This window comes from Anabrus simplex, chromosome 4 (assembly GCF_040414725.1).
Source record: "Anabrus simplex isolate iqAnaSimp1 chromosome 4, ASM4041472v1, whole genome shotgun sequence".
NCBI classification, from domain to species: Eukaryota; Metazoa; Arthropoda; class Insecta; order Orthoptera; family Tettigoniidae; genus Anabrus; species Anabrus simplex.
The window spans coordinates 384,763,208-384,789,947 of NC_090268.1; the positions used below are offsets into that span (position 1 = coordinate 384,763,208).

At 42.9% G+C, this 26,740-nt stretch overlaps 1 protein-coding gene across 1 annotated transcript in view; it reads right to left on the minus strand.

The window, feature by feature from the left end:
* LOC136872741 (lipase member H-A) overlaps positions 1 to 25,674 on the minus strand; it is a 79,275-nt gene extending 53,601 nt beyond the window's left edge. Inside the window, exons 1-3 of the mRNA XM_067146570.2 lie at positions 25,558 to 25,674; positions 17,473 to 17,559; positions 1,566 to 1,608 (exon numbers count right to left, since the gene is read on the minus strand). Coding sequence (XP_067002671.2) covers positions 1,566 to 1,608; positions 17,473 to 17,559; positions 25,558 to 25,615 — 188 coding nt within the window. The 5' untranslated portion in view covers positions 25,616 to 25,674. The remainder of the gene's footprint in view (positions 1 to 1,565; positions 1,609 to 17,472; positions 17,560 to 25,557) is intronic.
* Positions 25,675 to 26,740: the final 1,066 nt, after the last annotated feature.

Consider the following 26,740-nt stretch of genomic DNA (forward strand, 5'->3'; position numbering starts at 1 on the left):
TAGGTGTTACTATAAGGAAAGATCTTCATTGGGGTAATCACAAAAATGGGATTGTAAATAAAGGGTACAGATCTCTGCACATGGTTATGAGGGTACTTAGGGGTTGTAGTAAGGATGTAAAAGAGAGGGCATATAAGTCTCTGGTAAGACCCCAACTAGAGTATGGTTCCAGTGTATGGGAACCTCACCAGGATTACTTGATTCAAGAACTGGAAAAAATCCAAAGAAAAGCAGCTCGATTTTTTCTGGGTGATTTCCGACAAAAGAGTAGCGTTACAAATATGTTGCAAAGTTTGGACTGGAAAGACTTGGGAGAAAGGAGACCAGCTGTTCGACTAAGTGGTATGTTCCGAGCTGTCAGTGGAGAGATGGCGTGGAATGACATGAGTAGACGAATAAGTTTGAGTGGCGTCTTTAAAAGTAGGAAAGATCACAATATGAAGATAAAGCTGGAATTCGAGAGGTCAAATTGGGGCAAATATTCATTTATAGAAAGGGGAGTTAGGGATTGGAATAACTTACCAAGGGAGATGTTCAATAAATTTCCAATTTCTTTGCAATCATTTAAGAAAAGGCTAGGAAAGCAACAGATAGGGAATCTGCCACCTGGGCGACTGACCTAAATGCAGATCAGTATTGATTGATTGATTGATTGATTGATTGATTGATTGATTGATTGATTGATTGATTGATTGATTGATTGATTGATTTTAGTTCGCCCGCGAGTCGATCTGATTGGCTAAATTCAGCAGCTGCTAAAATGACAACACCGCGAGATATCGACGTAACATTTTCAAATTACTAATCAGTATGACCAACGCTCTGACGCTCACATACTCGGTTCACGTGTTCCTTTTTTCTTACAACTTGCTTTACATCGCACCCACACAGATAGGTCTTATGGCGACGATAGGACACGAAACAGCTGGGAGTGGGAAGGAAGCGGTCGTGGCCTTAATTAAGGTACATCCCCAGCAATTGCCTAGTGTGAAAGTGTGAAACCAACTGAAAACCATCTTCAGGGCTGTCGACTGTGGGTTTCGAACCCACTATCGCTCGGAGGCAAGCTCACAGCTACGCGCTCCTAACCGCACGGCCATCTCGCCTCACGTTTTTTCCGAACTCCCTGTATCATGTAAAGTATATTGAAGTCGGCCCCGTGACGGAGGGGCAGCGTGCTTGCCTCTTACGCGGAGGCCCTGTGTGCGGTTTCCGACAGGTCGGGTTTTTTTACCTGGATCTGAGGGCTCATTCGAGGTCCATTCAGCCCACGTGATTAGAATATGAGGAGCCATCTGGCGATGAGATAGCCGCCCCGGTCTAGAAGGCCAAGAATAACTGCCGAGAGGATTCGTTATACTCACCACAAGACACTTCGTGATCTGCAGACCTTCGGTCTGAGCAGCGGTCGCTTGGTAGCCCCGAAGGGCCTGGGGTGTGTTTTTTATTAAGTACATTTAACAAAATTGGAAGTGTAAACTTCCTTTCTCATGGATAACGCACGAACCTATGCCTTCACTTAATATTATGTTAACTAAGTATATATGGTAAAACTGAAAACTTACCCATAGTAATATCTGAGTTGAAACTGGGATATGGCTTCTTCCTCTGTGAAAAAAGAAGTTGGTACAAAATTAAGGTTAAAGAACGTACAGAACAATGTAATTACAAGGTATTATTTTTCATGAACAAAAGTGGAGAGCATTATAATAGAATATACACGAGTAGTTCAACTGATAATTTTAGCTCAGCAAATGTAAAGTGTCCGCCTCTGTGGTGTAGTGGTTAGCGTGATTAGCTGCCACCCCCGGAGGCCCGAGTTCGCTTCCCGGCTCTGCCACGAAATTTGAAAAGTGGTACGAGGGCTGGAACGGGGTCCACTCAGCCTCGGGAGGTCAACTGAGTAGAGGTGGGTTCGATTCCCACCTCAGCCATCCTCGAAGTGGTTTTCCGTGGTTTCCCACTTCTCCTCCAGGCGAATGCCGGGATGGTACCTAACTTAAGGCCACGGCCGCTTCCTTCCCTCTTCCTTGCTTATCCCTTCCAATCTTCCCATCCCTCCACAAGGCCCCTGTTCAGCATAGCAGGTGAGGCCGCCTGGGCGAGGTACTGGTCATACTCCCCAGTTGTATCCCCCGACCAAGAGTCTGAAGCTCCAGGACACTGCCCTTGAGGCGGTGGAGGTGGGATCCCTCGCTAAGTCCGAGGGAAAAACCGAACCTGGAGGGTAAACAGATGATGATGATGATGAAATGTAAAGTGCAGTTTACTTTTATATTGGGTTTCATCATCTTGTAATAAAGAGAAGTGTTATATAAATATAATATTTTCTATGTATGATGTATACCTATTACCACACTCGTCGATAATTAATATTTCCATCATCAAGGGAGACCAGTATAATATATTTCATACATTTCTGGTATGTGTGCAACAGTAATAGAACCCCATTCAATCTACCACATATTCCACTAACAATACCTAGACCCGGCACTTATAAACTTGTATGTTCAACCGCCATCGACCCAAGACCATGGACAGCCTGAACTAGTTGCCTCCATCTCTGCCAAGCACCCGTGACCCTCATCTGGTTCAAGTTTTACCATCATGGCAGCCTTGGCCTGCCAAGGAGATACGTTTCTTTTTGCCATATTCTCTCCACCAGAGCTATGATCGTTACTTGCTGTGCCATGCTTGATATGGCCATGTCACTGGATACCTCTGTTTCTCAAGATGTTTGTGATATTCTATCTGCCGAACAGACTATTTACCTCTTTGTCCTCTGCCTTCATTCTCCTCAACACCCGACGGGCACATCTTTCTCATTTCCAATAAGTCGAACTTGTATTGGTTGGTCTTCCTAACTGTCCGTGCTTCGGACCCATACAGTATAATAGGTGAATGATGATGCTGTAAATCTTGATCTATTTTTCGATATGAAACGGTTTTGGATCTCAGCGATTTTTGCAACTTGAAGGAACACATTTTTCTGCCAGCTTCCTATCCTTTAAGTCGAAATCCAGTTCGTTATGTATGGTGAACCATTCTTCAGGTACCGCACATTAATGCATCCACTGATTTGAAGATCATTCCACCTGCAGATAGTCTTCCTCGGATAATGACATCAGCAAACTCACCATCAAATCGTAGTGTTACTTCCCAACCCCGATGTAATTTGTTCCACGATCAAATGAAATATTTCATTTTCGTGTCTTTCAGCGTTCACATATTCTTTCTCCCTTCTTCAGTTAGTCTTATCTACTTGTTTTCCCATTAGAACAACAATCACCACTACGAATTGTCCTCTGTGAATTTCTGTTTAGATATACAGTAGTACACAGTACAATTTTATATTTGACATTCATAATGCCTATCACTAAGTGGATACAGCAGCCCATATTCAAAAATACTAATCAATCCCTTTCTCTGAATTAGAATTAGAGTAAGCGGCTAATGACAGAAATATCAGCGGAAAGAGAGTTTGTTAAGAAAGTTGAGAGTGCATCCATCAGAAATTTCAGTTCCTAGTTCATTGGACGGTACGAACAGATGGAATATTATTGAATGAAACTGAAATAACACATATTTAGACCATATTCTGTGATCGCATGAAAGTTTAAATAAATACTGAGCTCCCAGAAGAAAATAATGATCCTGTGTCGAATCTTAATATTCGGAATCTACACTAGTGCCCAAAAGTTAAGCATAATCACTAAACGAGGCCATCCACCTGCCAGGAATGTCAGACGGATTACTGAACAAACGAAAGCTGAATCACATACCAAATGTCACCCAACTTGTCCAAAAAAAAAGCAGTGTCAGAAAGGTCCTGATAGCTAAGGTACACCTTTGACAACAACTAACAAAACTTGCCAATGTCTTCCACAACAAAATATGTTGTTAATAGGGTGTATGGTTACCCCTAACGGCCACACATGCTTCGTAGCGACGTGGCATGCTCTCTATCAGATGGTCCAAGAGCTCTTGTGGCAGTCGATCCCATTCCTCCAAAAGGGCAATGCGAAGATCTTGGAGGGTTCTTGGTGGAGGCTGAAGGGATGCAATGCGCCTCCCCAATGCATTCCAGGCATGTTCTATAAGTTTCAGATCCGCAGACCTCGCTGGCCAGTCCATGCAATGAATGTCTTTCCCAGCCAGAAAGTCATCCACCAGAGCAGCGCGGTGTGGTCGGGCATTATCGTCCATTAAGAGGAAGTCTGGTGCAATTGCACCTCTGAAGAGTCGAACATGTGGTAACTCATCCCTGTAACTCCGAGCGTTAACAGTGTTCCTCGGACCACCCATGAAGATGTGCAGGTCCGTACGGCAATTCAACATCATGTCGTTCCACACCATGACGCCACCACCACCATACAGGTCCCGTTCCACGATGTTCCTGTGATTGTATCGGCTACTCGGTTCTCCCCAGATAATGTATGACGGGAATCGTTCTGCAAACTGAAGCGGGATTCATCTGTGAAGAGCACCTGCCTCCATTCATTCATGGTCCATTTTCGATGTTGACAGCTCCACAGTAAATGAGCCCGTCTCTGTGCTGGAGTGAGCGGGACGCACACCGCTGGACGTCGGGCAATCAGCCCTGCTGTTCTGAGCCTCCTGTAGGCTACACAGTTTGCCTGCAAAACGGCAACCCCTGAGACGGCTGCAAACTCCGCCAACAATCGTGAAGGTGCACTCCGATTTCATCGGGCGGTTAAAGCCAGATATCAGTCCTGCTGTGGGGTGGTTATACTAGGTCGACCTGGTTCAGGCCTACGACTAACATCTCTTGTGTCTCGAAATCGTCTCCAAAGCCAGGAAATGAAACTTCGTGGCACATTTATGGATACGGCGACTTCGGTCTGTGTCTGGCCTGCTTCCAGGCGGCAGAGTATTCTACCCTGCAAAACGGGGCCCAAATGTCGTCGTTGTGCCATTATGATGTCACGTTCACCACGAGGCTACACTCCGCACACTATAACAGGAAATGAAATGGCGTATGGCTTTTAGTGCCGGGAGTGTCCAAGAACAAGTTCGGCTCGCCAGATGCAGGTGTTTTGATTTGACCCCCGTAGGCGACCTGCGCGTCGTGATGCGGATGAAATGATGATGAAGACGGCGCATACACCCAGCCCCCATGACAGCGAAATTAACCAATTAATGTTAAAATGCCCGACCCTGCCTGGAATCGAACCCGAGACCACTGTGACCAACGGCCAGCACGCTGACCATTTAGCCATGGAGCCGGACACTATAACAGGGCAAATACGACTGAGGAAATATGGGCCGCAGGCACTGGCTGTGTTTACCTTGCGGTTTCGCAGCTAGTCAAAACAGGGAACAATCCTTTCCTATACAGAGCGAACACGTAAGGTTCGTAGGTGCATATGTCGTCCGATTTGCGGTCTTTTTCCTGCTGCCCTGCTTACTCGTAACTTATGCTTAACTTTTGGACACTACTGTAATTGTGGTGGTAGGTCTTATCTCACTCACGCTTGTAAACGTGCTGTTGAGGACAGGGTATGTACAATACTCCTGAGAGTGATAAACACAACTACAGTAATACCCTCACTATTATTTAAAGATAAATATTAAACAGGAATTGCCTATTTAATTAGGTAAGATAATTAGCTGCCTGGGGACTGATTACCTAGAATCGAGTAGGAGTATTTCAGTCGCCTTGACAAAGAGTACTCCAATGTATTTGAAACGTTGGCAATCTTCATGGAATGTACAGAAAACAACAATACTGTTCAAGCTGGAAGAAGAACTAATTAATTTTAATTAATGTGCTATTAAAATAATTGGGACTTGATAATATACTGACAATAGAAAGTTATTCATAAGATAAAAGTTTGAATATTCTGTTATTTAATAGAATATACTCTTAAGAAGGAATTCTGAAGTTGATAATAAAGAGATTCATAGGTTTGCATACAGCATGGTCATCGTATTTCTACGACTTTAATATTTAATTGCCTTGAATATGTTGAATAATACATCGAACGTATTTATTCAATTTGTACAACCCTTAAAATGGCGAAGTTATTCCATTTAAGGTACATGGTAATAAATTTCAAGTTAAGATTAAAAACTTTCACGTATCTAAGACAAGAACACATATGGTTATTGAATATTGAATTTTCACGACCGCATTGTAATCGAAACAGACTTTCAACGTATTAGGTCGTGTTACGTATATGTAGTACGTGTTGAAGACATGTTAAGTCATCATCGTCATCATCTGTTTACCCTCCAGGTTCGGCGTTTCCCTCGGACTCAGCGAGGGATCCCACCTCTACCTCCTCAAGGGCAGTGTCCTGGAGCTTCAGACTCTTGGTCGGGGGATACAACTGGGGAGAATGACCAGTACCTCGCCCAGGCGGCCTCACCTGCTATGCTGAACAGGGGCCTTGTGGAGGGATGGGAAGATTGGAAGGGATAGGCAAGGAAGAGGGAAGGAAACGGCCGTGGCCTTAAGTTAGGTACCATCCCGGCATTCGCCTGGAGGAGAAGTAGGAAACCACGGAAAACCACTTCCAGGATGGCTGAGGTGGGAATCGAACCCACCTTTACTCAGTTGACCTCCCGAGGCTGAGTGGACCCCGTTCCAGCCCTCGTACCACTTTTCAAATTTCGTGGCAGAGCCGGGAATCGAACCAAGACCTCCGGGGGTGGCAGCTAATCACGCTAACCACTACACCACGGAGGCGGACTAGAGATGTTAAGTACAGAACAAAAATGGCCAGCCGGACACCAGTGGGATCCGAACCCACAACCTCCCGATTTCGCATTGAAAGTCTGTTTCGATTACAATGCGGTCGTGAAAATTCAATATTCATTGACATGCCCCACAACGGGCGACTTAAACGCACTCTACAGTGTACTAGCAGCAGTGCCAGACCTGTAGCTCAGATTCTTTCAAACAGAACAAAGATCGCCTAGGCCACCATAGCTCAATTGGTAGAGCAACCGCCGCGAAATCGGGAGGTTGTGGGTTCGGATCCCATTGGTGTCCGGCTGGCCATTTTTGTTCTGTACTTAACATCTCTTCAACACGTCCTACATGTACGTAACACGAACTAATACGTTGAAAGTCTGTTACGAACACACATGGCTGTTATGTTCCTTTGAAGAATTTTGCTGCCGGTCCAGTTAATAAGTGTTTTCTAGGCTTGAATTGAAACGGAAATGGAACCTAATTATAAAGATAGTAACGATAGCGAGGAAATATCAAAATTTACTTCCTTACGAATATAGGAAGGAATCTTCAAACTCTGTTCAATATTCTATCACTCTAAAGAATATTTTCTGCTGTTTCATTACAACATAACCATCCTCATGTTATTTCTAGCTTAATCTAGTGATAATTAAACGTACAAAATGTCCTTACAAAATACGGGAGTATGGCAACACAAGTTCTACTCGTAGATAATAGTTGTCCTTACTGATATACTAGATATTTACACTGAATATCAACTTATTACAGTCTTAATTACAGGTCACACGAAAAGGATGGATCCGTACAGGAATCTTCGAGCATACGTTGATCGCAGTGTTCCTAGGAAGAGACCAAGGGGAAGACCTCTTGATGTTTGGGAGAAATCTAAACTTTAATCTCAAATATGAACATCTGTGGATGGACAAGACAAACTGAAGAAGACTCGTACGAAAAAACCTCACCCGGCTTGCTGGAGAGAAGAAATGATGATGATGATGATGATGATGATGATGATGATGATGATGACGATAATGGTGGTGGTGGTGGTGGTGGTCGTGGTGGTGGTGACAGTCTTAATTACAATATGTAGATATTATACAGTGAGAACATTTGAACTAAGAACCAGGCGCGCAGAGTTTCTGCTGTCGACTAGTGTGACAGCCCTTCTCAGTAGAATCGTGGATAAACTTATTTCAACTTCGACTGGCCAGAGAACATAATACGATGGCTGTACTCGGACAAACATTTTATATCTGACCTGTCTTGTCCCTGCACATACCTTCACTTAAGAAACAATACAACTTCGTAAACTTCGTACACCGGGCTGAGTGGCTCAGACGGTTGAGGCGCTGGCCTTCTGACCTCAACTTGGCAGGTTCGATCCTGGCTCAGTCCGGTGGTATTTGAAGGTTCTCAAACACGTCAGCCTCGTGCCGGTGGATTTACTGGCACGTAAAAGAACTCCCGCGGGACTAAATTCCAGCACCTCGGCGTCTCCGAAGACCTTAAAATAGTAGTTAGTGGGACGTAAAGCAAATAACATTATTATTATTATTATTAAACGTCGTACGATGTCGGGAAGTAAAAGATCTCTGATGAAACATTTGGTTGTTGCCCGACAAAATTCATTACAACTCAGCTATACACACCCAAGAGAGATTCGGTTTATTCTGCCATCTAGTAGGCCTAGAGTAAAATGGAACATCAAAATTGACGGGCAAGCAGCCAGATGGCGTCAAATTGAAATACACGGTAGCTAAGACCATAACATTAGTAGTAGTATTGCCGCCTAGCTACAGAATACAGCCAAATTCAGCAGTCCAATATCGCAGAACTAATAAGGAAAAATGCATCCAAAAATGTTACTTCTTGAGTTACGAATCTCTTCCAGTTATTTCATTACATTGGCCCAATTTCCGACATTCCTTTAATTTTTTCTTATAATCATGTTTTTTTTAACCCCACCAACCTGGACTCAATATTTTGGGAAACCAGGCTCTGCCAGTTACAAGTCAGGACAAAGGGTGAGTGATAGAGGAGTAACACCTCTTTTAAAATGTTCGGCCCAGCCGACTCAGCAGGTAGCACGTTGAAGTTCCCCTTACCAGGGTTGCAGGCGGAATCTGATCAATCGTCTTAAAGGCGCAAGAAGAATCGGAATCTCATTCTCTAACGGCACAGAGAACGGAAGAATCTAGTGGAGTAAACTACGAAAAACTATCGTTATAGCGTCTCTTCTCCAGGTTAGGGGTGTATACAGAGGGCCTTTGTTCCCCATGTTAGGGGTGGCATCTATATGCAGAAGACAACAGGAAACCACTGCACTACTTCATTTCAAGTTAAGCAACCATATTGCTGTCACAGCAAGATGTATCGTTTACTAATCATCAGGCACGGAACACAAGATCCGGCAGGGGAAGGGACGAGAATTCCTGGGTCGTCATTAAGCGAAATCCTCGCAATAAGGAGTAAATGAAAATTTGAACGTGGAATGTGACAACGCTGCTGGAAACAGAAAAATGGAAGAAGCTAAAATTGTCATGAAAGAAAGAGAACTGGGTATTCTCTGGCTGTGTCAAAGAAGACCGTCAGGGAATGGCGATTCTACAGCAATGACTATCGTTCCGCTCAAAGAGGTCGAGGTGTGTCCCTTTTCCCTCCATTTGCAAGAACAGCATCTTATCAAAGTGGCTTCTTTAGTCGTTCTGCTCGGTTGTGGAATGAACTCCCACCGCAGATAAAAGAACTACCTGCAGAAAAATTTTGTAAAGACGTAAAAAGGATGTATATATAACGAAACCCTCTGTACAAAACATAATTTATCTACTGTGTGAATGTTCAGTATGAGTGGGAGGATGGATGAAAGTTATGGGGTTCCGAGTGATTGAGACGGTAAATGGGTATGAGTGAGCCGGCCCAGCTAAAATATATGTGGGGTTTCTAGAGAGAGAGAGAGACTCTCTCTCTCTCTCTCTCTCTCTCTCTCTCTCTCTCTCTCTCTCTGTGGGTGTGTGTGGGGGTGGGGGTGGGTGGGTGGGTGGGGGTGGGTGTGTCGAATGACTTGAATGTTGAACAGGTCTTGTGAGTATTATGTAAATATGCCTATGTAAATACGGTAACTGTATATAAGAGCACTATGTAGAATGTAATTGTATATTTGTATATTATAATTTTAAGTGGTAATGGAGGCACTTTTGTGTATGTGGGGCTATGCCCTTTCTCCATTCACCATCCCTAAATTGTAACTACAATTAGTGGAAAATAATAATAATAATGACTTTAGAATGATCTATAGTGGTAGAACAAGTGGATGAAGTCATTGAGTAGGACTTCTTCTTCTTCTTCATAGTACCGTATCAGATCCCCCTGACGTTGGCGATCACTGTGGCGAATGCAGAACGATCTCTAGCTAGGTGGAAAAGTCTTTCAACACTGTGAATTCCAGTCCATTCTTTGATGTTTCCAAGCCATGATGTTCGCCTCCTCCCGACACCTCTTCGACCCTGTATTTTGCCTTGTACAATCCGCTGTAAGATGAGGTAACGGTCATTTCTAAGGATGTGGCCAAGGTAAGAGATCTTCTGGAGTTTTATTGTTTCAACGAGTTCCCGACTTGCTCTTGCTCTTCTGAGTACTTCTTGGTTCGTTAGTCGTGCAACCCACGAAATCCTGAGCATCCTACGGTGGATCCACATTTCAAAGGCTTCCAAGCGTTTCACTGATATGTTCTTGAGAGTCCATGTAGGACTACTAATTAGAATAAACTGGGTAAGGAATGTTCAGAACATCACGTTAATAAGAGGATTCTATTCACAATCAAAATAAATCGCACGAATCTTGTTATTGTTGAAGTGTACCTTCCCGCGTCAAACAGCTAGGATGAATAAATAGAAGAAATGCATGAGGACCAAAACCAAACACCATTGCACAACAGCCCCGAAGGGCCATGTCCTACCAAGCGACCGCTGCTCAGTCCAAAGGCCGGTAGATTATGAGGTGTCATGTAGTCAGCGCGACGAATCCTCTCGGCCGTTATTTTTGGCCTTCTAGATCGAGGCCCCTATCTAACCGTCAGATAGCTCCTCAATTGTAATCACGTAGGCTGAGTAGACATTGAACCAGCCCTTAGATTCAGGTAAAAATCCCTGACCTGGTCGGGAATCGAACATGGGGCCTCGAAGAGGCAGGTATGCTACCCCCTACACCACGGGGCTGGCAAATGTATGAGCACATGACGAAATATGGTTTCTGACACAGAATCGGTTAATGAAGTAATCATGGGGAATTTCAATGTTACTTTTTGAATCTAACCAGACCGAGAAGCAATTGATTTGTTTGGCCTAGGTGTTAGGAACAACCGCGAGTTTTTTTAATGATATTTATTCGTGGCGTCGACCTCTGCAGATCTTTTCCCACTACTTTCACCATATGATAGGAACCTGCGTGTAATTGCGGAAGTGCAGAGTGTTGAATGTGAGGAAAGGAACATTAAGGACGGCACTAACACCCAGTCGCCAGGCCAGGGATATTAATCATTTACAATTAAAAACCACTGATCGGGCTGAAAATCAAACCCGGGGCCGCCGGGTGGCAGGCGGACGCGTTGCCCCTACACCGTGGAGCCGGACAACCGCGAGGTTATTATTTACTTCTGTGATCATTACAATATGGTTGAGACAAACATCTTATTTGACTTTCCATTACGCAGAAGATATATCTGGAAAATCCGGGTGACACTGTTCGTAATCAGAATGACTATATCCCTGTCAAGAGAAGATATCTGAATCAAGTTAAAGCAAGTCACAGTTACAATGAGGCAGAGATTGACAGTGACAATTGCCTAGTCACGGCTAAAAGCAATTTCCGACTGAAAAGAAACGAACATAGAAGTCAAATCCTTTAGATTTAGCCAAGTTAAGAGACCATCAAAATAAGGATGTTTATGTACAAAAACACATTAGCCAGACGGAATGAAGAACTGAAATTACATACTATAAAACAGTGCCTCTAAAACGTCCAAAATCTCACTCGTGCAAAACGAGGTGGAGGGGTTCTGTGTGTGCACCGTGCATTGGTCCTACTCGGCTTAATTCGGACCAGCCTTCTGTCTCGGGGTGACTCGGCTAAATTCGGCTTAACTCGGCTCGGATGGGAGCCTTGCAGGGCGAGTGAGGAAAGGGGACACAGGCGGAGCGAGCGATACAGGCGTAGGGAAATAGAGAGACAGCGCTATTGCTCAAACTCGAGGAGTGGGGGATCTGCACTCTGGTCAACCTAGCGAAGTCGTCTTCTGCACCTTGCAGCGCGCAATGCACCGCCGCATGCACTTTGCGAGGCCCTGCTATAAAGGAAGGCTTGCTAGGTGTAACTCATGAAACAATGGGAGCAAGAAGGCTGAAACTAAGAAAACCGTGGAATACCTGGGAAATATTGGGTCTGATAGTGAAAAGAAACGAGTGAAGGAGAGGGAACACAACAAAAATCCAATAACACTACAAAGAAGTCAAACATAGCTCTCGGTAGAAGAGCGGAAGATGCGTGGATTGTCGAGGTAACGGAGAATATTGAAAAATATATTTATCAAGCAAGAACGGACAGAGCACATCGGAATATTACAATATTAAACCGGAAAACTAAAGCGAAAATCTCTGTAGTAAGAAATAAAAGCAGGAAAATACTAATAGATAATAATGGCATCAGTGCACGGTGAAAGGCATACCTTGAACTGTATGATGGAGGAAATGGGCTGAGTGATCTAATGAGTACTGAAGCAGAACATGAAGTAGAGGAAGATGATAATTGTCCTATAATCTCAAGGAGGGAGTTTGAAACAGCACTTTAACGATTAAGTGGAAATAAAGCTACCGGTCCAGATAACATACCAGGAGAACTGCTAAGGAATAGAGGGGAGAATTTGCCAGAACTTCTCTATGTCATGATGTGTAGAGCCTGCGATGATTGTGATACTTCATCGAAAGCAGAATTTTTATGCTACCAAAGAAAGGCAGTAGTGTAGAATACTTCAAACACAGAACCATAAGTCTGCTCTCTCTTATACCTCAAAAATACTACTATCAATAATAAAAAGCAGGGCAAATGTAAGGCGTGATCAAAATGTTTCCGTTTGAGGGCTGCAGCGGACATGCAACGTAGCGCGACTCCGATGCGGATATATAAGCATGGGCACGTAGGCAAGGGATTGGTGTGGCAGTCGCGTCGTGCCGAGCTGTGTGAGCTAAATGCGGCCAAGTGGACTATGGTGACGTCATTACTAAACGTGTCCAAACAGACCAACGTGTTGTTGTTCTGTTCTTGGTTGCCGAAGTGCAAACACCGGTGGACATCCATTGGAGAATTAAGACTGTCTATGGGGCAGCATGTCTGTAGAAAGCACCGTTGTGGAATGATGCACCAAATTCCATGTGGGTCGCGTTTGGACACAAGACGACGATCGATCTGCAAGGCCAGACTCATCCATTACGGACAACATAAAGCGAGGAGTGGATGAGGCGATTAGGGCGGACCGGCGCATACCCATTCGTGCGCTAGCAATGGATCTCGATAGCGTGCAACACATTATCCGGCAGGATTTAGGCTACCGATAGGTCTTCAGCCAGTGCATACCCCGGGGGCTGAATGCCGAAGAAAAAGCACACCGGATGGCGTTTCCCTGCAGCTCCTGATGCGTTTCAACGTGGTAGGCAACACGTTCCCGGAGCGCGTTATTGCAGGCGACGAAACCTGGTGTCACCACAGGGAAGCGGAATCAAAGGCGTCGATGAGGCAGTGGTGTCATCCATCGTCCCCTCGTCCCAGGAAGTTCAAGAGCCAACCGTCGACGGGAAATGTGACCTCCGTATCGAGGAGATTCGCCAACTCAACTGGGAGACACTAGAGCACACGCCCTACAGTCCTGATCTTTCCCCACGCAAATATCACGCCTTCGGCCTCCTCAAAAGGCCTTGAAGGATCGAAGCTGCTTGTCAGACGAGGATGTGCAGCAGGTGGTTACGGACTTCTTCACGCTGCAGGACACGGGGATCTTCCACCTGGTGCGGATGAGTGCCTCACTGCTCACGGCGAATTTCCCTGATTGGCATCCCGATTCAGGACTGTCGAACAGAAATTTTTGATTGTCCCGTATAACACATTAAACTTACACATTTATAAGGACCAGTTTGGTTTCATGACAGGGATGCTAACAAGAGAAGCAATATTGGCTCTCCGAGCAATTTTAGAAAGGAGGATGTAGATGAGTAGATGAGTAGATATTGAATCGGCTTTCAAATACGTGAGTTGGGACAAACTATTCAAACTAATTCTTAAATCTACAGGTTTGTACTGCTACTGCGACTTTGTACAGGACAGACCACGATGGAAGGTATGGGAGGAAGTATCTGCTCGTAGATATGCAAAAACAAAAAGTAAAGACGCAAGGCAGGGCTTCTCTCTCTCTCTCACCGTACCTCGTTAAAGAATTCATTGAAGGAGCCATAAAGAAGTGTAAGGCAAATACAAAAGGAGTTAAAATAAATGGGCACCTTATCCAATGCATTCGTTTTCAGGCACCTAGACATAAGACACGTTTATGTCAATTGTAACACATACTTAGTGATTCAATATGCAAAAAAGAACTGTACACATTTCACAAACACGTATTTCCATAGACACTCACTCGCTAACAAGGCTTGCCTTGCATCCGAGGCGAGGATAAATGAACGCATATTTTCCATGAATCTGACATCGAGTTACTAATGGGAAATAACACGGCGTAAATGGTTATTAGTTCACATCTTACTGTGCATACAGGATGATTAAAAGCAGCGCCGGCTATGCTTAGTATATTGTGCGGGACGGTACACTGATCGTTTATCCACAGGGAGTCATGTCGGAAAATACATGGTTTGGTGCTGTGGAACGTCAGAATATGGCAACGCATCGGATATGGGAAGGTTGTGCGTTCTACAGTTTGTCAAGAAACCTCCATCAATCCAACAAGAGCATCGTATCGTCATTAAATTACAAAAGTGGTTTGAATTGTCATAACGACGGTGCAGAGATGGGCGCACATTTTCAAATTATGTGCATTACGTACAGGCTTGTAGTCAAGGACGAGGTGAACAATTCAAACCTATTTTGTAATTTAATGTACCATACCATGCTCTTGTTGAGTTGGTAGAGGTTTCCTTCCAAAATATGGAACGCACACCCTTTCCCATTTCCGAGGTTACGCCAAACTTCGATGCCCTACAGCAAGGCCTCTCAAAAGCCCGAAATCTTACACATGCAAACTGAGGCGCAGAGGTTCTGAGCACTGTGCATTTTTATTTATTTTTGTTAACAATGAAGCCATATTTTCAGTGACGACTTAGTTAAATGTAACAAAAACTTTTCAGTCTGTCAAACACACTGCGATTACAATATAAATTATAACACTATGAACATGCCTGAAAAAATACACACGAAACCTTCCTGGTGGTATTGCGAACAGCCAAGCTCATGGGGAGGAGTAAAATGATGTTGGTGAAATTACGCTTGAGGAAATGGTAAGGATGGTAAATAAACTCCACTGTAATAAATCAGCAGGAATAGATGAAGTTAGACCTGAAATGGTGAAGTATAGTGTGGAAGGCAGGGATGAAATGGCTTCATAGAATAATAAGATTAGCATGGAGTGTTGGTAAGGTACCTTTAGATTGGACAAAAACAGTAATTGCACCTATCTATAAGCAAGAGAACAGGAAGGATTGCAACAACTATCGAGGTATCTCATTGATTAGTGTACCAGGGAAAGTATTAACTGGCATCTTGGAAGGGAGGGTGCGATCAGTCGCTGAGAGGAAGTTGGATGAAATCCAGTGTGGTTTCGAGCACAGAGGGGCTGTCAGGATCAGATTTTCAGTATGCGTCAGATAATTGAAGGCAGTTGTGCTTATGTTTCGTAGATCTAGAGAAGGCATACGACAGGGTACCGAGGGAAAAGATGTTCGCCATACTGGGCAACTATGGAATTAAAGGTAGATTATTAAAATCAATCAAAGCCATTTATGTTGACAATTGGACTTCAGTGAGAATTGACGGCAGAATTCGTTCTTGGTTCAGGGTACTTACAGGGGTTAGGTAAGGTTGTAATTTTTCACCTTTGCTGTTCGTAGATTACATGGATCATCTGCTGAAAGGTATAAATTGGTAAGGAGGGATTCAGTTAGGTGGAAATGTAGTAAGCAGTCTGGCCTATGCTGACAACCTGGTCTTAATGGCAGATTGTGCCGAAAGCCTCCGGTCTAATATCTTGGAACTTGAAAATAGGTGCAATGAGTATGGTATGAAAATTAGCTTTTCGAAGACTAAATTGTTGTCAGTGGGTAAGAAATTCAACAGAATTGAACGTCAGAGTGGTGATACAATACAAGAACAGGTCAACAATTTCAAGTATTTAGGTTATGTGTTCTCCCAGGATGGTAATTTAGTAAGTGAGATTGCTTCAAGGTGTAGTAAAGCAAATGCACCGAGCTCGCAGTTGCGATCAATTGTATTCTGTAAGAAGGAAGTCAGCTCCCACACGAAACTATCTTTACATCGGCCTGTTTTGAAACCAACTTTGCTTTACGAGAGAGAAATCTGGGTGGAGTCGGGATATCTTATTCATTACTTAGAAGCAACAGACATGAAAGTAGCTAGAATGATTGCTGGTACAAACAGGTGGGAACAATAGCAGGAGGGTACTGGGAATGAGGAGATAAAGGCTAATTTAGGAATGAACTCGATGGATGAAGCTGTACTCTTAAACCGGCTTCGGTGGTGGGGTCATGTGAGGCGAATGGAGGATAGGTTACGTAGGAGAATAATGGACTCTGTTATGGAGGGTAAGAGAAGTAGAGGTAGACCAAGACGACGATGGTTAGACTCACTATTTCAGGCAACATATAGTTATCCATATTTGATCTTCTGTTTCAGGTTTGGTGACAACGGACTTAGCATCGGCACTCTTGATAAGTACGCAAGTTTTTCAATATCTTAATTTGTAAATGTATTTGTTGCCATTACTGGTTCATGTTATCAGTAAACTCTCTATCATTGACAAGTTTATGCAACGTAAACAATACTGTACATATATAAACAGGTTTTAAGTGATTTGATATAATCTGAGGATGTTCTTGTAGAACGAAACATGTCATTCTTTGTATAATAGTTGTAATTTTTACAGGTATGTTTATAGTGTTATAATTTATATTGTAATTTCAGTGTGTTTGACATACCGATTTTTTTTACTTTACACCGTGCATCAGCCCCACTCGGTTCAGTTTGGACCAGCGCTTTGTCTCGGGGCGTTTCGGCTAAGTTCGGCTCAGCTCGGCTCAACTCGGCTCGGATTTGGAACGCTACGTAGCAAGTGAGGAACAGGGAGACAGGCGGAGCGAGCGAGACAGGCGTAGGAAAAAAGAGAGACAGCGCTATTGCTCCATATCGAGAAGTGGGTTCTGTACTCTGGTCGACCAAGCGAAGTCGTCCTTTGCACCTTGCACCGCGCAATGCACTGGTGCATGCACCCTGAGAAGCCCTGCCCTACAGTGCCAAAATCATGTATTTCTGGGCATAACTTCCCGCTTAGAAACGATAAGATTTCCGTTCCGCACTACATACTAAGCGTAGCCGGCGTTGTTCTGAATCTTCCTGTGTTCCGTACGATACATATTAATGGCTAAAATGAAATATCATCTTAAAACCCTTGTGTTGAAATGGTGACTTACCAATGAATTTCGAGACTATAGAACAATGATCAGCTTGAAGCATACCACTGATATCGAGAAGATCGAATTCTTGACTGCTGACATCCCCTGAAACGAGCAACATATACAGTAGTTATAATTGTCGTTATTCGACCTTCTTCGTGCAAAGTTCCATCATATAATCACTCAACAGTGTTACCTATGACCACAATAGGTCTATGTCAATATAGATAGCAACTATAATTTCATATACATTCACTGAAGCACACTAACAATATTTTCAGCGAGGTTACACTCGAATTTTACGGATCAGGGACTCTGAAAATAACTGGACTAACAAAATAATATTCTATAAAATATCATTAGTAGCACTAAGGGATATGGAAGGATGAAAATAGAAGGGATGTAAATAAACTAGTAGCAACGTAGTCCAGATACTCGCAGGAGATCTGGCATGCGCAAATAGGATATGGAAGCCATCAGGTGGCCCTATTGTCGATGTGTAGTGTTCATTTGACGAGCATAGCATCGCTGTGTGGCGTTGAAGTGAAGAGTGTCGATTTCACCGCTCTTAAAGCATGTTTTCAAAAGGTGATCAGCATTCGTGGATTAAAATCGTGGTTGCCCGTGGCAAAAATTCATCAGAATATTATCGAGGATTATGTGAAACCTGTGACGAGTATGCGTAACCGTATAGTACGTTTGTCATGTCGCAAAAAATGGCAATATCTTATTGCAGCGGATGCATTGGGAGGTTGGAACACCCTCTGTACTCACCAGATATGAGTACTTGTGACTTCGACCTGTTTCGGAAGTTGAAAGGGCCCCTTGGAGACCACCGATTTCTTGGCGTGGCATCTGTACTCCGTGCAGTAGGTTGCTCCGTCGCTGTCATCAACAGATAACGCATTGCCTACGGTCCTCAACAGCTTCCCGACATTTGGCTTTGCGGGTGGCTACCCTAAAGGAATGTAACGCAATTGTACTTGTTAGTTCATTAAATATTGCAACTACTGTATTTACAGCCCTTGTGTAATTGGTTCAAGAAAACGAGATATTACTAGATGTCTCAAGAATAACCGATGTTCGGATAAGAAGAGAAGTAGAATTAGCAGATCAGTGAGATTGCTAACAGTCTCACACGTTCGGCCACGCAGTGTAGGGGGCAACGCGTCCGCTTGTCACCCGGCGGCCACGGGTTCGATTCCCGGCCGGGTCAGGGGGTTTTGATTGTAAATTATTAATATCCCTGGCCCGGGGACTGGGTGTTTGTGTCGTCCTTAACGTTCCTTTCCTCACATTCAACACTCTACACTTCTACAATTCCACTTACAAGCAGGTTCGTATGATATGGTGAAAGCAGTGCACCGGGTGAGTTGGCCGTGGGGTTAGGAGCGCGCAGCTGTGAGCTCGCATCCCGGGTATAGTGGGTTCGAACCCCACTTTTGGCAGCGCTGAAGATGGTTTTCCGTAGTTTACCATTTTCACACCAGGCAAATGTTGGGGCTGTACCTTAATTAAGCCCACGGCCGCTTCCTTCCCATTCCTAGGCCTTCCCTGTCCCATCGTCGCCTTAAGACCTATCTGTGTCGGTGCGAGGTAAAGAAACTAGCAAAAAACATAGGTCTTATAGCGACGATGGGATAGGAAAGGCCTAGCAGTTGGAAGGAAGCAGCCTTGGCCTTAATTAAGGTACAGCGCCAGCCTTTGCCTGGTGTGAAAATGGGAAACAACGAAAAGCCATCTTCAGGGCTGCCGACAGTGGGATTAGAACCCACTATTTCCCGGATGCAAGCTAACAACCGCGCGCCTTTAACCGCACGGCCAACTCACCCGGTTGAAAGAACAGTGTCACTCTGTTGATCAGTGGTAGAGTATCAAGATCCAGATTCTTTAAGAGCTGAAGAGAGTCAGTTCTCCACTTCATGTGACACGACATCGGCAAACAGAACATCTCTAGTGCCACACTGGATGTTAAACCGACAACATGATTTGATAAATCAGCCATGGATCATTCAAAAACGTTCAATTTTCTCTGCCATCTGACGAAGTAAAACGGAACGTTGAAACTCACACACCGACAGCCTAAATGGTGTCAGTTTTAAAACATCTGCACATGGTAGCCAATATCATATTATTATTATTATTATTATTATTATTATTATTATTATTATTATTATTATTATTATTATGATTATTATTATTATTATTATTATTATTATGTGCGTATGGACCCAATGGATCACGCAAAGCTCTAACGATTCTGTTTTCTGAGTTGCCAAACAGCTCTCATCCTTTCTCCGTGGATCCTTTTTCGTTCTTCTGTCCACTTTGCTCCAGTCTTCTTTTTCACTTCGTTCTCTGGTTGCACTTTCCATCCATTAATTTTTTTCCTATTAAGGTTTCTGTCCGCGGTGTCATTTGGGTTTATCTGGGCTTTTTCCAGATCCTTCTTCACTTCTAATACCCATGGAATATTTTTTAGATGTTCTATGTAGGTGAGAATCTTGTGTGTCAGTCTACTTGCCGGCAATCTGTGGACGTGCCCATAGAATTTCAGACGTCTTTTACGGATGTCTGCTGCAATGTTGGAATGCTCTTCTGTCTCTCTGCGTAACCTCAGTCTATATCCATCTTCTGTTTTTCGGGGGCCGAGAATTTTCCTCAGGATTCTCCTTTCTTCTTTTAAAATATTTTCTAGGTCACCTTTCCCGTTTAGTGTAAGGGTCTCACTGGCATATAAGACTTCGGGCTTTATTACTGTATTATAGTGTCTGATCTTTGCATGGCGGGACAAGCACTTTTTATTGTATATGTTGTGAACCCTACCGTAGGCTTTCCGAAATTTTTGTAGGCGAATTTTCTGGGCAACCTTCTCGCTTCCCGTTGGTTCAAGTATTTCTCCCAAGTACTTGAAGTGTGGTACTCGGTTGATTTGCCCATGTGCCGTGTTCAAAGTTTGGATGTCAAGTTTTGAGCAGAAGAACTTGGTCTTTTCAAAGGAAATTTGTAGGCCAACCTTTCCAGCACATTCGCTAAGGGTTTCAATTTGTTTAACGGCTGTGAATACATCATCTGTAAGTATGGCCAGGTCATCTGCAAAAGCGAGGCATGATATCTCAATACCGCCTTTGGGTCGTCCTAGTCGTATGGGGCGCCAGTATCCCATGTCTTTCAATACCTTTTCCCACTCACGGATGACTTTGTCTAGGACGAGGTTGAAAAGAAGCGGAGATAAGCCGTCACCTTGTCGGACGCCAGTTTTAATCGGGAATGGTTCAGAGATCTCCCCCATGAATTTAACTTTGGAGATAGTGTCAGTGAGTGTTGCCTTGATGAGGTTGAGGGTCTTGGAATCAAGCCCCAGTTCCTCAAGAATAACGAAGAGAGACTGTCGATCAACCGAGTCGTACGCTTTCCTGAAGTCAACAAAAATGCAGATGACCGGTTTGTTCCTCAATGCTTTGTATTTAAGTGTTGCCTTCAAGTTGAATATTTGTTCTGCACACGAGCGACCAGGGCGGAAGCCTGCTTGATATTCGCCAATACTTTGTTCAAGTTGTTCTTGCGTTCTCTTCAAAAGGCAAGCTGAAAGAATTTTGTAAGTCACTTGGAGAAGAGAAATGCCCCTGTAATTGTTTACGTCGGTCTTATCTCCCTTTTTGTGTAATGGGTGGATGAGGGCGCACTTCCAGTCCTGAGGTAATTCTTCCGATTGCCAGATATCTGTGATGATTTGAGTGAGCTCCTTGAGGGAGTTAGGTCCAAGATTTTTCAGAAGTTCCGCAATGATGCCATCTTCTCCGGAGGTCCTATTGTTTTTAAGTTTGAGGATGTGGCCGCGGATTTCTTCCTCTGTCGGTGGTGGAGATTCTGGGAAAGTGTACCTTGGGGGTTCTTGAGGGAATCTTGTGAGGGGCTCTGGACAGTTGAGGAGATCAGCGAAGTAAAGTGCTAATTCCTGACAATTATCCTGATTACTGAATGCAAGTTTTCCATCTGATCTTTTGAAAGCCAGGTTTTGAGGAGCATACCCACGGACTTGTCCTCCGAATTATTATTATTATTATTATTATTATTATTATTATTATTATTATTATTATTATTTACGATGGGGGTTCGAACCCCACTGTCGGCAGCCCTGGAGATGGTTTTCCGTGGTTTCCCATTTTCACACCAGGTAAATGCTGGGGCTGTACCTTAATTAAGGCCACGGCCGCTTCCTTCCCATTCCTAGGCCTTTCCTATCACATCGTCGCCATAAGACATATCCGTGTCGGTGCCACGTAAAACAAATAGCAAAAAAAGAAAAAGAAAAATTACGATGAGGCTGGCTGGAGACTACGTGTCAATATTTCAGTTCATACTTCCTTGTTGTTTCCTCCTCCGTTCTTTCCAGTATTCCTGCATCATCGCGCTATGCCTTATTCTTCTCTCCTCAGACCACTCTTCCTTTAAATCCTTCCATTCTTAAAATTTTCTTTCTAAATATCTCTCAGAAGTTTTTTATTTTCTCATTTCATTTCTCTCTAAATCTTTCTTGATCTCTTGTATCCACCTCGTTGTTGACTGTTTCTCCCAAAAGTACTTGAATGTCTGTTTCGTCAATCTGTTATCATCCATTCTACAGACATTGATCCTTAGAATTTTTTCAAGATTTTTCTTGCTAGTATTTCCAGTTTATCTAAACCAGGGCCTCTCAGGATGCATGCACTGTGCACGGTGCAAAAGACGACTTGGCTTGGTTGACCAGATGCAGACCCCCACTCCTCGATTTGGAGCAATAGCGCTGTCTCTCTCCTTCCCCACGCCTGTCTCGCTCTTCCTCACTTGCTCCGTAGCGCTCCAAATCTGAGCCGAGTTGAGCCGAGCTTAGCCGAGCAGCCCAGAGACGAAGCGTTGTTCCGAGCCGAGCCGAATGGGACCGATGCTCTGTGCACAGGAATTCTGCGCCTCAATTTGCACGCGTGAGATTTTGGGCGTTTGAGAGACCCTGATCTATAGTTGAAAAATAGACATTCACTTTTTACTTACGTCCCCTGAGACTTGTGCTGAAAAACAGTCCGCTAATGCTATCCCCCTAATCAATCCTCATATCGAAATGATGCGCATGAGAAAAAAGTTTATAAATTAATTTTTTTAGCATGGTAGTTTTCCATTAAATTTAGATGTGTATATTTTGTGGTAGTGCAAAATCATGGTTTCGGATTCGTATAAATCCCCAGTAAGTTTAGATATTCAGAAATATTATTGGCCCTAAAGCCTAACCAAGGACAGCTGGATTCTAAATATCAAGTTTGGTGGAAATATATCTTATAAGAACTCAGACAAACATACAGACACCAAAGCTAAAAACAAAAATACGTAGTTAGTCATTATTACACATGAAACGGATAACTGGACGAAACTTTTGTCCAAATAGTCAATGTACAGACGTTCGGTCGTTAAGATTTTATTTGTATAGAAGAAGGCAAAGAATCTTCTCCACATACTGCACCTTTTCGTCTATCTCCACTGGACTTAACCTGTAAAACCGTCCGTTAATTATATCTCTCTTATTAATCATCTTATCGAAAATGTGCACACGAGGAAAACGTTTTAGAAATGGATTTTCAACAGGGTTGGTTGATTCCCATTCAGAATAGTCTGGAATATTTTGTGGAAGAATAAAATCACTGTTTCGGTTTCCTATAAACTCACAGACCACTCTGGGCATTTGAAATGTTACGGACCTTAAAAGCTACCTTTGGACAGGGGGATGGTAAATATGAAGTTTGCAATTACAAGAAATATACTTTACTTTGGCTAAGTGCGCTCGAAGTTAGACTGAAAAACGGTCCGTTAATGATATATTCCTTATTAATCCTCGTATAGAAATGACGCACATGAAAAAATTGTTTTATAAATTGGTTTCCATTAAGGCAGGCAGATTTCCATTAAGTTTGGTTGTGTATATTTTGTGGGAGTGCAAAATCACGGTTTCGATTTTGTATAAACTCCCAGTCATTTCAGGGATTTAGAAACAATATTGGCCCTAAAACCTATCGAAGGTCAGGTGGATTATAAAGATGAAGTTTGGTAGAAATATATCCAGTAGTTGTCAAGTTATAAACAAACAGACAAACAAACAGCCCAACAGACACCAAAGCTAAAAAATGTGTAAATGATCATAATTACACCTGAAACGGATAAATAAATGAAAATTTTGTCAAAATAGTCAACGTAGAGACACACGGTCGTCACAATTTTATTCATATAGATTATTAATAAGAACTGTTTTGCGGCGAGATGACCTTATCAACGCTAACCCTTTTAAGGTATTCACCAACCGTTCTCAGGCCATTGGGTTCCATTTCCATCCAGTTCGATACGCAGCTCCTGCAGCTCACATACCACACCGAACCTATCCTTCAGCATAATAACAAGCATTTTCCCATACACGAGAGTTGCTGCCCACCCTGGCCAGGGAAGAACTCCACCAGCTCAATGAAGCAGGGGAGTGTTTGTGTGAAGACTTATAGAAGGCAGAGGTATTCAGTCAGCAGTATGTAAAGATAGTTGTATATGAGAAATAGCGTGGAATGGCTTCATGAGACGAATAAGTTTCAACTGAGCCCCTAAAGGGACCTAATGTCGGATTTCTTTTTTGGATATTTTTGTGGTTCTAAAATTGACATGAGATACTGAGCGTTAAAAAAAGCGTTGATGCTTTTAGGTCCAATACTTCAGAAGATATTAATTACTGACTGTTCCTATTAAGGAAACTGCATTTGAGACAAACCCAGTTACTGCTTTTACTAACTTTTTTACCAATTCTACAATGTTTCCATGACATCGAGTGATGAATACTCAAACTGATGCATAACTTAGTTGGTTAAGAATACCCATAGGTAGCGCAAGAAGTCAAAACACAGAAATGTAATTTTGACACCACTGCCGACTTTGGGTCCCGTTTCAGGCAACGGGTCACATATGATAAATTTGCAATTGAAGAGAAGGGGCAAATATTCATTTATAGGAAGAGGAATTAGGGATTGGAATAATTTATCCTGAGAAACATTCGAGAAATTTCCAAGTTCTTTGAAATCATAAGAAAAGATTAGACAAGCAATAATTGATAGGGAGTCTTGTCATCTGAGGGACAGCCCTAAATGTATATGATTGATTGATTGATTGATTGATTGATTGATTGATTGATTGATTGATTGATTGATTGATTGATTGATTGATTGATTGATTGATTGATTGATTGATTGATTGATTGATTGATTGATTGATTGATTGATTGATTGATTGATTGATTGATTGATTGATTATTTTGAACCCTACGTAGAGTGATGTATTCACGATTACGTGTTTCTGTGGTAGTTCATAGTGTGGTTGGTGTATTTACATGAATATATTTGTATAGAAACAAAGAGTAACACCCGCTCTCTGAGCTAGAAGAACTAACCAGGAGCGTCCAAACTACTACACCCGTCGAGCAATCGAACCTAGGTCCATCTTCATCGAGGGCCACGGTGCTGATCATTCAACTAAGGAGTTAGTATATTATTATTATTATTATTATTATTATTATTATTATTATTATTATTATTATTTGCAGCTATGAAGAGTGGTCAGCGTGTTTGCTTAGGACCCTCAGCCCATTGGTTTCCATTTCCATAAGAATTTTAATAACAATAATAACAATAATAATGTAATTGGTTTCTACGTCCCTCTAACTACTTTTACGGTTTTCGGAGATGCCGCGGTGCCGGAATTTAGTTCCGCAGAGTTCTTTTACGTGCCATTGAACATACCGACACGGTACTGACGTATTTGTGCATCTTCAAATACCACCGGACTGAACCAGGATCGAACCTGCCAAGTTGCTGTCAGAAGACCACCTCCTCAACCGCCTGAGCCACTCAACTCCCCGGGAATTTTGATCTTAAAGGACAAATTTCCTTGACTCGGGGACTGGTTGTTTGTACTGTCCCAACATTCCCACTCGTATTATTATTGTTATTATTATTATTATTATTATTATTATTATTATTATTATTATTATTATTATTATTATTATTATTATTATTATTATTATTATTATCTGCTAGTACTCACCGTCACTAAAAAGAACTGTCATAAGGCAAAGCAAGATGCTCTTCAGATGTTGATCCATCGTAATGACGTTGAGAACACTGAAGGATACAGTACTTTCAAACAGAGCTTATACCACTCGCTTAAGGCAGACACGTGACTATTTCATTTTGCATAATTCTGAACATTGTGTTTTACACGCAGAATGGCTTAATGCCAAGGTCATTGTTAACAGTATGAAATTAAAAGGAAGGTACAATCTCCGGATGAGGTAACGCTTGATAATCTAAAAATATCAAAGAATACTCTCTGACCTGTGTAATTTATGAACATGTCGGAATGTTGAACACTAGTCTCTGGGACAAAACGTCTATCAATTACTCTTTTCCCTTCTTTCTCTTGATGCTGTTGTTGCCGATCCTACTGCTGCTTTAAGTAACGGGATTGCGGTATTTCCCATGCATTAATACTTACTGCGAGTACAAGGTGAAAACTACTGGATCGCATAACAATGGGTTATCATTGGGAAAGAAATTTACCTAAGTAAGAACAAAGCATTGTGGAGGAAGGTGTTCCGAAGAGTTAAAAAATATTTTTAAAAACAAGGAAAACAAACGATAATGACAGCATGTGACAAGAAGGTATCGCTGGTAGAATTCCCTAAAGTAAATGCAAATACGAAAATAAGGACCAAGATATTAACTAATTAATAGGAAAATGAGTGGGATAATTCGATTATCAGAGAAAGTATACACAAATGAGGCTATAAAAATAAAGAAATCAGTGCACCCGCCTCTGTGGTGTAGTGGTTAACGTGATTAGCTGCCACCCCTGGAGGTCCGGGTTCGATTCCCGACTTTGTCACGAAATTTGAAAAGTGGTACGAGGGCTGGAACGGGGTCCACTCAGCCTCGGGAGGTCAACTGAGTAGAGGTGGATTCGATTCCCACCTCAGTCATCCTAGAAGTGGTTTCTCCTCCAAGCAAATACCGGGATGATACCTAACTTAAGACCAAGGCCGCTTCCTTCCCTCTCCTTGTCTATCCCTTCCAATCTTCCCATCCCGCCACAAGACCCCTGTTCAGCATAGCAGGTGAGGCCGCCTGGGCGAGGTACTGGTCATCCTCCCCAGTTGTATCCGCGACCCAGGGTCTAAAGCTCTAGGACACTACCCTTGAGGCGGTAGAGGTGGGATCTCTCGCTGAGT